The sequence below is a fragment of the Engystomops pustulosus genome, chromosome 10 (assembly GCF_040894005.1).
Source record: "Engystomops pustulosus chromosome 10, aEngPut4.maternal, whole genome shotgun sequence".
Lineage (NCBI taxonomy): Eukaryota > Metazoa > Chordata > Amphibia > Anura > Leptodactylidae > Engystomops > Engystomops pustulosus.
The window spans coordinates 83,745,930-83,761,411 of record NC_092420.1 but is presented as its reverse complement, the minus strand read 5'-3'; the positions used below and the strand labels follow the sequence as shown (position 1 = coordinate 83,761,411).

Here is a 15,482-nt window from a genome sequence, read left to right as displayed (position 1 = left end):
TTGGCGAGGACGCAACTTTTTCATTAAAACTTTGTTGTGTTTTGATGATTTATCGCATTATACTAGCACACCACCTTCCACGGCCATTTTTTTTGGGGGGGGGGGGTCTTTTAATTTTTTTACTTTTTGCCAGTCAGTATATTGCATATTACCCTGATTAAAGATTAGAAAAAATAGAGGGGAGTAAAGGATTAGCCCTAAGAAGGGCTATCCTTACATACGTTATATGCACCTACCACCGGATCTACCTTAATAGCAGAATTGTTCTAGTTGCCATCTATAGTGCACCAGAAACCCCTGCACACTACACAGGCAAACAGCACCTAAATGTGGGCCAATGCCTTAAAAGAAACCACCTACCACTACCAATCTACCTGTAAGGTAGATCCCGTGGTAGGCGCATTTAATGTATGTAAGGATAGCCCTCTTCAGGGCTAATCCTTTACTCCCCTCTACCTTTGGTAACCTCTAACCAATGTAATATGCAAATTTTCTAAAGAGGGTACTGGGGTGTGGAGTAGCTGGAGCTGAGGCTACATGGCGCGGCTGGTCTATCTATCTATCTATCATTTATCTATCTATCTATCTGTCTATCTATCTATCTATCATTTATCTATCTATCTATCTATCTCATATCTATCTATCTATCTATCTATCTATCTATCTCATATCTATCTATCTATCTCATATCTATCTATCTCATATCTATCTATCCATCTATCTATCCATCTACTATCCATCTACTATCTATCTATCTATCTATCTATCTATCTATCTATCTATCTATTATCTATCTATCTATCTATCTATCTATCTATCATTTATCTATCTATCTATCTATCTATCTATCTATCTATCTATCTCATATCTATCTATCTATTATCTATCCATCTACTATCTATCTATCTATCTATCTATCTATCTATCTATCTATCTATCTATCTATCTATCCATCTACTATCTATATATCTATCTATCTATCTATCTATCTATCCATCTACTATCTATCTATCTATCTATCTATCTATCTATCCATCTACTATCTATCTATCTATCTATCTATCTCATATCTATCTATCTATCTATCTATCTATCTCATATCTATCTATCTATCTATCTATCTATCTATCTCATATCTATCTATCTATCTATCTATCTCATATCTATCTATCTATCTATCTATCTCATATCTATCTATCTCATATCTATCTATCTATCTATCTATCCATCTACTATCCATCTACTATCTATCTATCTATCAATCAATCAATCAATCATCTATCTATCTATCTATCTATCTATCTATCTATCTATCTATCTATCTCTCTCATATCTATCTATCTATTATCTATCCATCTACTATCTATCTATCTATCTATCCATCTACTATCTATATATCTATCTATCTATCCATCTACTATCTATCCATCTACTATCTATCTATCTCATATCTATCTATCTATCTATCTATCTATCTATCTATCTATCTATCTCATATCTATCTATCTCATATCTATCTATCTATCTCATATCTATCTATCTATCTATCTATCTATCTATCTATCTATCTCATATCTATCTATCTCATATCTATCTATCTATCTATCTATCTATCTATCCATCTACTATCCATCTACTATCTATCTATCAATCAATCAATCAATCAATCATCTATCTATCTATCTATCTATCTATCTATCTATCTGTCTGTATGTCTATCACTATCTATCTATTTAGCATCTTGCCTTCTCACCACATTTTCAGACAAGAATTGCCAACTGCGAGTTGATTTTGTTTTGCAGGAAAAAAAAAAAAATTACATAAACAGGAAAGCCATAAAACCAGTGAGCGATCATCTGCCCCGAATGTAAAGCACGGCGCCCTTCCCGGTGCTCCGTCATATTAAAATCCCATTCTTATTTGCTGTATATTTGCCTCTCACACATTGGCGCACATTTCGCAGCATTGCGCATTCTGTGAAAACTTTTTGATAGACGGTAAATAAGATGTAACACCCCCAGCGTCTCCCTGGCGGTTCTCCTGCGCCGCTTTGCTTGTTTTTTCTTATTGCATTGGTACATATTTATCTTAATAATACTCAACCGAAATCTAATCCGTGTTTGTGTGTGTTTTTCTTTTCTTTTCTCCCAGGAGAATCTACCCACCGGAGGATAAGCTGCTGTTAGAGAAATACGAGGGTCTCCTCAGTACTGCCTTCCAGACATTCCTCGCCGGCAGAGCTGCCTCCCTCCAGCGAGAGATGAATAATCCTCTGAAAAGGATGAAGGTGCCGTCTTTGTTGCATGAATTGATAGACACCGTGTCGGAAACGTATTATCCGCGTCCTCGCCGTGTCACCTCCTCCGCAGCTTTTAGACCCGTCACACTGCGCACCCCTGCGCCTGGGATACAATTAAACTCTTATTTCAATTAATTTGAGTGGTCTAGTCACAGGGATCCGTCCTCGGGAGGGTCTGAGTGAGTAAATAAGATAATTGGGATGAAAAAGGAGGCGTCTACAGGGGGAGCCGAGCGGCGGATATGGAGACGATGGCCGATTAGTGTCACTTTCACCATAGTTGCTCCCAGACTTTCCTATCAGTTTATTGCAAAGACTGGTTAATAATAACACTAATTATAATAACTAAGCGCTGGTTATATTCCGCTGACAGGGGGGGGGGGGGGATTAGGAAGCCAAGTAATAGCAGCAGATGGAAGATGGAACAATTACTGGAGATTTATTATAAGTAGAGCAAAGCCATGGTGGAACTGATGCCCAGAGAAACCAATCAGATTCCAGCTCTCATTTTTCAGGGGTTTTTCTTTAAATGAAAGCTGAAATCTGGTTGGTTGTTGGAAACCTATGACTATCTGCACTGGTTAAAGGGATCATGAATTCTCAGCAAAGATATGGTAATGAAATGTTAGACAGTTTTCCAATATACTTTCTGTATCCATTCCTCACACATTTTCTAGATCTCTGTTTGAGATATCATGGATCATCTGATGACACACAGGTGTACAGCTTGTTATATCTCTGGTCATGTGATGTCACACAGGTGCATGGCTCGTTATATCCCTGGTCATGTGATGTCGCACAGAGCACGGCTCGTTATACACCTGGTCATGTGATGTGACACAGGTGTACAGCTTGTTATATCCCTGGTCATGTGATGTCACACAGGAGCACGGCCCGTTATACACCTGGTCATGTGATGTCACACAGGAGCACGGCTCGTTATACACCTGGTCATGTGATGTCAGACAGGTACACGGCTCGTTGTTATACCCCTGGTCATGTGATGTCACACAGGAGCACGGCTCGCTATATCCCTGGTCATGTGATGTCACACAGGAGCACGGCCCGTTATACACCTGGTCATGTGATGTCACACAGGTACACGGCTCGTTGTTATACCCCTGGTCATGTGATGTCACACAGGTGCACGGCTCGCTATATCCCTGGTCATGTGATTTGACACAGATGTACAGCTTGTTATATCCCTGGTCATGTGATGTCACACAGGTGCATGGCTCGTTATGTTCTTGGTCATGTGATGTCACACAGGTACATGGCTCATTGTGATATCCCTGATTATGTCTTGTCACACAGGTGCATGGCTCATTATATTCCTGGTTATGTGATGTCACACAGGTGCATGGCTCATTATATTTCTGGTCATGTGGTCTCACACAAGTGCACGGTTAGTTATAAATCTGGTCACGTGAAGTCACACAGGTGCATGGTTCGTTATATTTATCCATGGCCATGTGAACTCACACAGGTGCACAGCCTGTTATAACACACACCTCTGGTTACTCTCTGTGATACTGAGCCGTGCACCTGTGCAACATCATATGACCACAGACCAGTTCATATCCATGGGAAGTAAACAATGAGCCTTCCTGTTGAATGACAGCAAGCAGAGATCTAGAAAACTGTGCAGATTTGATACTGAAAGTATATTGCGAAATTGTAGAACTTTTCATTAAACAAACAATAAAATTAATTTGCTCAAAGTGGAAAAGCCCTTTAACAGTTATTAGAGGGCTCCTAACCTTAATAGGCCATATTTTTTCACTGGATCTGTTGATTTACCTTTTCTGTATATGTATTGGTACTATATGATCCTTTTTGTGTTTTTGTGTTGTTTTAGGGCCCAAATTTGTGACTGAAGCAAATTTTTTTGGCCATAGCAACCAATCCCAATGTAGCTTTAGCTGCTATAGCCAAAAACTGATTAGTTTCTGAAATCCATAATGGTGGAAGGCAATGGGTGATTATGTAACACTTGGTCAGTGCTGTCTGCAGTACCACACACAACCTCATGGACCAGGGTGGCGCTGTTCCTAAGCAAAAAAAACTTATATAACTATATATTTCTAATACTTTACTCATGGTCTAAGTATAGGAGCCGAAAACTATTATCTCATTCTGTGCTGTAAGGAATTATTGTGACAGATTTTAAGGCCTCAGCAAATGTTAGGTTTGGTACAGTATCTTAAAAAATGCTGATGCTGCAAAAATATCCCGTACCTTACAAATTTAGTCTTGCAGAAAAATTTTTGTCAATAGATTCTTAAACCTCCGGCCTGACTGATTTCACAACCCATTGACCGGTGTTCATGCCCATTACACTGTCACTTTCACTAAAAAACCTTATCTGCCTTAATGGTGGAATATTGACTCCAAGAAAGTATCCAGCACATCATTTTTCCAATTTTATTTCAAGTCAATTTAACCTAGAAATTTGTCACATTTTCTGTAAATCCAGCACAAAAAGCAGCCTGCCAATTTATTACGAAATTGTTTTAGGAGATAGAGGGATGTAAAGTATGTCCATAGTAAAATGGAAGGTTTCTTAAAGTGTCTTTCCAGTTATATATACTATTACTGTAAGGGGATTCACGGTTGTACTTTCCATTTAAAGGGAGATGCTAAACAGAGTTTACATAGAGTCCTTTCTGCAGGCAGCATGTTATAGAGCAGGAGGAGCTGAGCAGATTGTACATAGTGTCCTAGCTGCAGGCAGCATGTTATAGAGCAGGAGGAGCTGAGCAGATTGTACATAGTGTCCTATCTGCAGGCAGCATGTTATAGAGCAGGAGGAGCTGAGCAGATTGTACATAGTGTCCTAGCTGCAGGCAGAATGTTATAGAGGAGGAGGAGCTGAGCAGATTGTACATAGTGTCCTAGCTGCAGGCAGAATGTTATAGAGCAGGAGGAGCTGAGCAGATTGTACATAGTGTCCTATCTGCAGGCAGCATGTTATAGAGCAGGGGGAGCTGAGCAGATTGTACATAGTGTCCTATCTCCAGGCAGCATGTTATAGAGCAGAAGGGGCTGAGCAGATTGTACACAGTATCCTATCTTCAGGCAGCATGTTATAGAGCAGGAGGAGCTGAGCAGAGTGTACATAGTGTCCTATCTGCAGGCAGCATATTATAGAGCAGGAGGAGCTGGGCAGATTGTACATAGTGTCCTATCTTCAGGCAGCATGTTATAGAGCAGGAGGGGCTGAGCAGATTGTACATAGTGTCCTAGCTGCAGGCAGCAGGTTATAGAGCGGGAGGAGCTGAACAGATTGTACATAGAGTCCTATCTGCAGGCAGCATGTTATATAGCAGGAGGAGCTGAGCAGATTGTACACAGTATCCTATCTGCAGGCAGGGCCGGCGCTATGGGTAGGCAAAGGTGGCAATTGCCCAGGGCCCCCTGCCCCTGGAAGAGGAGAATCTGTTCTTTCAAATGAATCTTGAATTTTGTTTCTAGGTGCCATGGATCCAGAGATATTCAGGTTTAAAGTGAGAATATCAGTTGCCATTTTTATATATAAAAATCACTCCCGATGGCAGTTTAACAGTTATTATCTCAGTTTTCCTAAAACATAGAAACACAAATTTAAATTCATACAAAAGAGGAGGCTCTCTTCTTTCATAGGAAAAAAGAAGTGAGGTTCTATGTGAGATACAGCCCCCTGAAGTGTTCCCCCCCCCCTCCAGATTCTTAGCCATCAGGCTGCAGGGAGAATGTACTGCACACAGGAGCTGCTGCACCTCACAGATAATGGAAATATTCACTCTATTTGTTACTACATTTTGAGAATGGATAATATCAACTAATATTCATGTTTTTAACCCTTCTCTATGCAGAACTATCGAAGAACACACTTTGGGCCACATGTATCACTCGTTTTTTTTCTGTTGTTTTTGGGCCTTTTCATTCAGGCGCACCGTTTTTGCGCCATTTTTGCCAAACTAGCTGCGCAGCAAAAATAACCAGCTTTCCCTCATTTATCCTAGCAATCCAGATGTTTTGCTGCGCCTTATGATATTCATCACTTGCAACTTTTCATTTAGGCGCAAAAATGGGCGCAAAAACACTCCAGCCGAAGGTGGCGTTAACTGTGAAGAAAACACTGAGCCCCTTTGCAGAACAGCTCATTTCTAGCAGCAAAGCTCAGCCAGACACTAGAACAGATCATACAGACATTAGATACTCTGCAGACACTAGAACAGATCATACAGACATTAGATACTCTGCAGACAGGAGCAGACTCTATTTACAGTTCATCACCTTCTATTTACAAAACATTCTGCAGAATCCTGAGCTCAAAGCAAGAGAGCTGAGAATGTTGCAGAATGTTGCAGATACTACAGACAAGTGTCCCCCATGTAATTCTGCAGAGTATCACCAGTGTATCTGAGGGGGATACTGTGCAGAATTACAGGGGTGCAGCAGGAGACCAGCACTGGGGGATCCCCTCCAGGAGAAGCCCCTGCTGAGGAGGTCACTGGGTGCAGGGTGTCACACACCTGGGTGCTGCTGTGAGTGTTATCTTCATTCTGGGCTGTGGGAGAAGCAGAGAGGAGCTTGTAGCAGGATCACATGTAAGTGCCCGAATCTAACATTACGCCGAAACTGCGCCAAAACTGTGTTAAAGTAAAGTGATTAATAAGAGGCAGGAAATTACCTTATCACAGATGGTTGTAGCTTGTGATAATTCTGGAAAACAGTGCGCCAGAATTTAGGCGCAACTACTTCACTTAGGCGCACAAAAGTGATAAATGTGGCCCTTTCTCTCTTATTCCCTTTTATTTTGTGATAGTTTTTTCTTGTTGGGAAAATTGACTGATATGATGAACATTCGATCCTCTTCGCCTAATGTGACTACACCGTGACCAGAACATGTCCATAAAGTTATATGTAACACCAAAAACATACACATGTTCTGGAATAAAGTTTTTATTTCACACCATTCTCCATTATTTACACCTATGTTATGACGTTCTCACTCTCATTCTTATGAAGCGCGGAGGGTTCTGTTATTGTGCAGCTAATACAATGGCGACATCTAAAAGTGACTTTTATTATCTAATTAGAGAGGTTTAGACTGTCTAAAAATGTCTAGCTGAAAAGCAGATATCTAGTTATTACAGTTTTAGTGATATTATGTGGATTTATTTATGTGAACAGATCAATAGGGCACATTTGTGAACTCTACACATGTCCATGTATTACATTTAGGAGATGTGAAGGTAAACATTTTCTGTTTGGATCAAATTTTTTGCCATCAAAGTCAAATTTTAAGTATTTTTTTTAATAAAATGTTTCAATTTGAATCAAAATTGCATGAAGGCGCCTATGTCTATAAACTCTTTGATGCAATTTTGAAAATGGGGCAAGTGTCTGCTTTCAGAAAATATCGGTCCCTCTCCCCAATGGGCCTCACAGTCTAATCAACCTACCAGTAATTTTTTGGAGTGTGGGAGGAAACCGGAGGACCCGGAGGAAACCCACGCAGACACAGAGAGAACATACAAAATCTTTGCAGATGTTGACCAGCGCTGCAAGGCTGTAGTGCTAATCACGGAGCCACCATGCTGCCCATAAATCTCCCTATCATCTATCTATCTCCTATAAAATTCTCCCATATTACAGTTTGTTTTACCATACTAAAGGAGCCTCTTGCTGACTGTGACTGGTCATAAAATAGTTTTATTTTGGGGCCCCACTTTTAGTTTTGCCCAGGGCCCCACTTTGTCTAGAACCGGCCCTGTCTGCAGGCAGCATGTTATAGAGCAGGAGGAGCTGAGCAGATTGTACATAGTGTCCTATCTGCATGCAGAATGTTATAGAGCAGGAGGAGCTGAGCAGATTGTAAATAGTGTCCTATCTGCAGGCAGCATGTTATAGAGCAGGAGGAGGGTCATGGCTTAGTACCTTCCACTGGACGCAAAAACAACACATAAAGAAAATACAATAAAATTATTCATTACTTAGGATGGAGAAATTATTTCAATTAATAGGTTCAAATTCTCACAGAATGTAGGGAAGTAAATTGCAGATGATAAAAGGGAGTCAGGTGTTTGCTTTTCAGGGGCTGGGAAAAGCCGGGTGTATTCTGGGCTATTAGTGGTTGTCATCCGATGTAATTGAATTAACATATTAGAAGGAAGAAGCAGCAGAATAAGATTGTCAACAACTTGTAGACGACTCTAGGATTTATATTTTCAGGCGCTTTTCTGATTTCAGGGTGAAAGCTTATTTAATTATAGGAAAGTCTTACCTCCCATATTTACTCAGAAGATTATTCATTAGCGGATGATCAGATGCCGCCCGCTTTGATGATAAGTCCACACAGAATTCTAGATCACTCACCGGGTTGGGTAAACAGAATTTTCTTGCAGTTTTTTTATTTAAAATTTATTGTTCGGTGCCACTTTATGCCCAAAAATCTCCCTAAAATATTTGTAATAGCATATATACATCCAGTTAAAGGGACTCTCCTGAATCTTACCACTAATAGCCTCTTCTTAAAGGGGATTGGGGGGGGGGGGTTATGACCCCTTGAACACCTGTCCATCAGCACAATGAAGGCCTCTGTCCATACTAGCGGTTGTGCTTGGGATTGCAGTAAAAGTAGCTCCATGGGACAATACCTATTATAGAAACCCTAGTATAACATATAACTGATTATCCCTAATACAAGGCTGCTGTGTGTCCTCCATAAAGGGAGTCACTTGGACACAGTAGTCTTCTATTTTAGCTTGTAGAAGAAGGTTCTGAGCTAAGGACCTTTATGGTGTCCATATTTACTTATAGGGCAAGGACAACTCTCCATGCACTCTACGCCTGGAATCCTATCAGTATGACATCTGTCCTTATTATGGAGAGACATTTTTTAATTTCTTATACATTCTTCATACATGTTAAACTCCTGGAGAACCCAGGACTTTATACGTTATACTTTTGGAGATCCCATGATTGTAAATGTTATTCACTTGGAGATCCCATGACTTCACATGTTATACTCTTATAGAACCCATGACTTTACATGTTGAGCTCTCCGAGAACCCATGACTTTACATAGTATACTCTTGGAGAACCCCTGACTTTACATGTTATACTCTTGGAGAACCCCTGACTTTACATGTTATACTCTTGGAGAACCCCTGACTTTACATGTTATACTCTTGGAGAACCCCTGACTTTACATGTTATACTCTTGGAGAACCCATGACGTTACATGTTATACTCTTGGACAACCTACGGCTTTACATGTTTTGCTCTTGGAGATCCCATAACTCTAAATGTTATACTTATGGAGAACCCCTGACTTCACATGTTATACTCTTGGACAACCGATGACTTTACATGTTATGCTCTTGGAGAACCCAGGACTTTACATGTTATACTCTTGGAGAACCCAGGACTTTACATGTTATACTCTTGGAGAACCCAGGACTTTACATGTTATACTCTTGGAGAACCCAGGACTTTACATATTATACTCTTGGAGAACCCAGGACTTTACATGTTATACTCTTGGAGAATCCAGGACTTTACATGTTATACTCTTGGAGAACCCATGACGTTACATGTTATACTCTTGGAGAACCCCTGACTTTACATGTTATACTCTTGGACAACCTACGGCTTTACATGTTTTGCTCTTGGAGATCCCATAACTCTAAATGTTATACTTTTGGAGAACCCATGACTTCACATGTTATACTCTTGGACAACCGATGACTTTACATGTTATGCTCTTGGAGAACCCAGGACTTTACATGTTATACTCTTGGAGAATCCATGACGTTACATGTTATACTCTTGGAGAATCCAGGACTTTACATGTTATACTCTTGGAGAACCCATGACGTTACATGTTATACTCTTGGAGAATCCAGGACTTTAAATGTTATACTCTTGGAGACCCCATGACTTTACATGTTATACTCTTGGAGAACCCATGACGTTACATGTTATACTCTTGGAGAATCCAGGACTTTAAATGTTATACTCTTGGAGACCCCATGACTTTACATGTTATGCTCTTGGAGATCCCAAGACTTTACATGTTATACTTTTGGAGAACCCATAACTGTAAATGTTATGCTCTTGGACAACCGATGACTTTACATGTTATACTCTTGGACAACCGATGACTTTACATGTTGTAGTCTTGGACAACCGATGACTTTACATGTTATACTCTTGGACAACCGATGACTTTACATGTTATGCTCTTGGAGAACCCAGGACTTTACATGTTATACTCTTGGAGAATCCATGACGTTACATGTTATACTCTTGGAGAATCCAGGACTTTACATGTTATACTCTTGGAGAACCCATGACGTTACATGTTATACTCTTGGAGAATCCAGGACTTTAAATGTTATACTCTTGGAGACCCCATGACTTTACATGTTATACTCTTGGAGAACCCATGACGTTACATGTTATACTCTTGGAGAATCCAGGACTTTAAATGTTATACTCTTGGAGAACCCAGGACTTTACATGTTATACTCTTGGAGAACCCAGGACTTTACATGTTATACTCTTGGAGAACCCAGGACTTTACATGTTATACTCTTGGAGAACCCAGGACTTTACATATTATACTCTTGGAGAACCCAGGACTTTACATGTTATACTCTTGGAGAATCCAGGACTTTACATGTTATACTCTTGGAGAACCCATGACGTTACATGTTATACTCTTGGAGAACCCCTGACTTTACATGTTATACTCTTGGACAACCTACGGCTTTACATGTTTTGCTCTTGGAGATCCCATAACTCTAAATGTTATACTTTTGGAGAACCCATGACTTCACATGTTATACTCTTGGACAACCGATGACTTTACATGTTATGCTCTTGGAGAACCCAGGACTTTACATGTTATACTTTTGGAGAACCCATGACGTTACATGTTATACTCTTGGAGAATCCAGGACTTTAAATGTTATACTCTTGGAGACCCCATGACTTTACATGTTATGCTCTTGGAGATCCCAAGACTTTACATGTTATACTTTTGGAGAACCCATAACTGTAAATGTTATGCTCTTGGACAACCGATGACTTTACATGTTATACTCTTGGACAACCGATGACTTTACATGTTGTAGTCTTGGACAACCGATGACTTTACATGTTATACTCTTGGACAACCGATGACTTTACATGTTGTAGTCTTGGACAACCGATGACTTTACATGTTATGCTCTTGGAGAACCCAGGACTTTACATGTTATACTCTTGGAGAATCCATGACGTTACATGTTATACTCTTGGAGAATCCAGGACTTTACATGTTATACTCTTGGAGAACCCATGACGTTACATGTTATACTCTTGGAGAATCCAGGACTTTAAATGTTATACTCTTGGAGACCCCATGACTTTACATGTTATACTCTTGGAGAACCCATGACGTTACATGTTATACTCTTGGAGAATCCAGGACTTTAAATGTTATACTCTTGGAGACCCCATGACTTTACATGTTATGCTCTTGGAGATCCCAAGACTTTACATGTTATACTTTTGGAGAACCCATAACTGTAAATGTTATGCTCTTGGACAACCGATGACTTTACATGTTATACTCTTGGACAACCGATGACTTTACATGTTGTAGTCTTGGACAACCGATGACTTTACATGTTATACTCTTGGACAACCGATGACTTTACATGTTATACTCTTGGAGAACCCATGACTTTACATGTTATGCTCTTGGACAACCGATGACTTTACATGTTATACTCTTGGACAACCGATGACTTTACATGTTGTAGTCTTGGACAACCGATGACTTTACATGTTATACTCTTGGACAACCGATGACTTTACATGTTGTAGTCTTGGACAACCGATGACTTTACATGTTATACTCTTGGACAACCGATGACTTTACATGTTATACTCTTGGAGAACCCATGACTTTACATGTTATGCTCTTGGACAACCGATGACTTTACATGTTATACTCTTGGAGAACCCCTTACTTGATAATGATACTTCTAATGTGGAGTGAATAAGTAGATACTAAGGGGATTGTTTAAATTTTTATTAGACAGCTCTTTCTAATATGTCTCTGTGCATCTTACAGGAAGAAGACATCCTGGATCTTCTTGAGCAATGTGAGCTCGATGATGAGAAACTGTCTGGAAAATCCACCCGGCAGCGAGAACCACGTGTATGTAAAAACATTTGATTCTACCGTTTTAAAGATGTAGACTAGTGGATAAAAACCTCAGGATAGGTTAAAAAATAAAAGCAGCTGGTTTCCTGGCTCTCCATTAGTCTCTACTTCCTGCTTCCTCTTCCTGCACAGCCAATCACTGACGACAACAGTGACTTTCCTAAGCCTTTGGGTTCCTATTTGTCCAGGGGGATTAGGATTTAGAAACCTACATGGTCCTAGATTAGGAAATAACCTGGATTATTGGACTTGTATTTGTACAGTTTGTCCTCAGGCTTCAGGTTTCATGTAAATCTAGACTGGACTATCAGAAAATATTGACTTTTGGAAAGATTAAGATAAAAAAGTAAACAGATTTTAGCTATAATGATCTCCTAGTCATGTGATAACCTGTCTATTTGGAGTTGAAATATTTCCCCAGGATTAGAAAAACATAGAAACTTCCTTTTTATAAATAGCGTAACATTGGTTTACAGGTTATGTTTGTCAGATTACAGCACAGTCCAATTTTTGTGCTACAGAATTTGAGCTGCAGTATATATCGGTGTTTTTGGAAAGAAATTAATAATATATTTGGGGATGCCAACACAAGGATCTCCAGCACTCTGGAGCAAGGTAGAGCAAAAGTCTCCAGAAGTCAGGGGTGTAACTAGGAGAGACAGGGCCCCATAGCAGACTACTGCATGGGGCCCCCTTCTCCTACAAATATACATATTTGTATGCTCAAACATGTAAGTTACAATCATACACATTTATGCAATCATATATACCCACACATTTATATACTTATAAACATACAGTTCTTCTATAGAGAGCATTTACACATCACATATACACACATACAGAGTGTACGTAGTAGAGGTAGTAGAGATAAGTGATATCAAGTCCTGTCGTTCTGCTGTCCCCTCCCCATTCTGACACACAATACACGTGGGAACTGTGGATAATGTGTACATAAATTATGCTGTACAATGTGCAGTGTAATATATAAATACTGTATATATATGTGTGTATATATATATATATATAAATGGTGCACATCCTCCATTCTTTAGTGTGTTGGGATAGATGCCAGGGCCCCCTGACACTGTGGGCCCCATAGCAGCTGCTATGTCTGCTACCCCTGTAGTTACCCCTCTGTCGGAAGTTTCCATGCCAAAAGGATTTGGTAATTCTTAACTTGTACATTTTTGGAGGTTTTTGGCTTCCTAAGCAGTTAGGGGACCCCCATTTCACCTATGGATAGAAGATAAGTGTCTACTCCAGCACAACCCCTGTAAAGCAGCATAAAACCTATGAAAAAGCCTTTTCCTACCAATTACCATCCAATGATTTATATTATTTGGGCATCACATGGTATGTTATAAGTGGGTTTTGCGTCAAAGATAATGCACATATCACCAACCTACCCGCCTCTCACCCTGCCAGATTTACCCATTAGACCACAGCAAAAAGTGACTTTAGTTCTTTATATCCATGGTCGCCATGAATGTTTTTGGGGTGTTCAGAATACGGAGGGCGGCAGGTGAACACAATGTTGTGTTTGCTTCTTGGGATTTTCCCGATTGTATCCGTAATCCTCAATCACAGCTCATCTCGAGGGAGATAAGTGCAATGTGTGCAGATTGCATTTTGTCATAAGTGACTACGTTGCTAAAAAATGAATCACCCCCAGAACGGATTAAAATACTCATCCATCCATGTTACTCATAAGCTATTGCCGAATACGACGCATCCAAGTTTCCAGCACATTTGTTGCAGCCTCCATCTGGTTGGCTACACGCCTTCATTATGTGATACACTACTCTTACAATTAATGTCTCTCCTCTTAATACCGCTAATAGACTTTATCTAATGAAGACAATGAAAGACGGCTTCATCTATTCTGCACATTGTGCGTGGATTGCTGCCGTCAACATGGCAATCACTTAATAAGTTACATACAAGAAGTTGCAAGATGGTTTCTTGGTCGTACGTTCTGGAGAACCAAGTAACAGGTCATTGAGGCATATAAAGAGGTTGAAGGGGGTCAGTCATGTTGGGTGCTAGAATTCAAGGGTCACGGTGACTATGGTATACCTGGAGATGGCATTGGTGATTGGTTGGAAGGGCCCTTGGACATTTTTAACTTTGAGTTTAGAGGTTTTGATATGAGGCATCCTTATCTATCTATAGGTGACCATACACCTTCAGTGGACAGCTTATCCTCCTGGCTTATCAATACAGATGCATTCTCTTGTATTCTCTGTTTATATGTTGATCCTCTTTTCTATGGATAAGCGATACGTATCATAAAAAAGATGATCCCTTTGAAGGACATCTACCACCAGGATGAAGGATTGTAAACCAAGCACACTGACATACTGGTCTGCGCCCCCTCTGGCAGGATTTTCTTTTCTATTAGCTTATTATGCCTCTGTTTTTATAAAAAGAAGGTTTTCACAATTATGTAAATTATGGGCTCCATAGATGTTAACGAAGCCTGGAGCCCCTCAGGCTCATTTGCATAATTATGAAAGACTTCTTTTCATAAAAACAAGGGCATAAGAAGCTAATAGAAAATCAGATCCTGCCAAAGGGGGCGCACACCAGTATGTCAGTGTGCTTGGATTACTTGGTTTAGTGAATAGAATAGAAAGGCTGCAGGCTGTGGTCAATCTCATGTCAATCATCAAGTTAACCCCTATCCTGTGGACTTTACAACTTTTACACCCCTAAGGTAACGCATATTGGGGCAGATTTACTTACCCGGTCCAGTCGCGATCCGGCGGCGCGTTCCCCCACGCTGATTCGGGTTCGGCCGGGATTCACTAAGGTCCGTGCACCCGATGTCCACTAGGTGTCGCTGCTGCGCTGAAGTCCGCCGGAATTCACCTCCTCCGTCTTGGTGTATGTGAGTGCTATTTTTGGGACACAATTTTTTTTAAAAATTCTGCCGTTTTTCTGAATCCGTCGGGTTTTACGACGGCCACGGCC

General features: G+C 40.3%; 1 protein-coding gene across 8 annotated transcripts in view; it reads left to right on the top strand.

Moving 5' to 3' along the window:
* TTLL7 (tubulin tyrosine ligase like 7) overlaps positions 1 to 15,482 on the top strand; it is a 174,080-nt gene that overhangs the window by 96,649 nt on the left and 61,949 nt on the right. For all 8 annotated transcript variants that reach the window (XM_072127476.1, XM_072127473.1, XM_072127475.1 and 5 more), the window contains exons 13-14: positions 2,152 to 2,287; positions 12,414 to 12,500. In XM_072127476.1, coding sequence (XP_071983577.1) covers positions 2,152 to 2,287; positions 12,414 to 12,500 — 223 coding nt within the window. The remainder of the gene's footprint in view (positions 1 to 2,151; positions 2,288 to 12,413; positions 12,501 to 15,482) is intronic.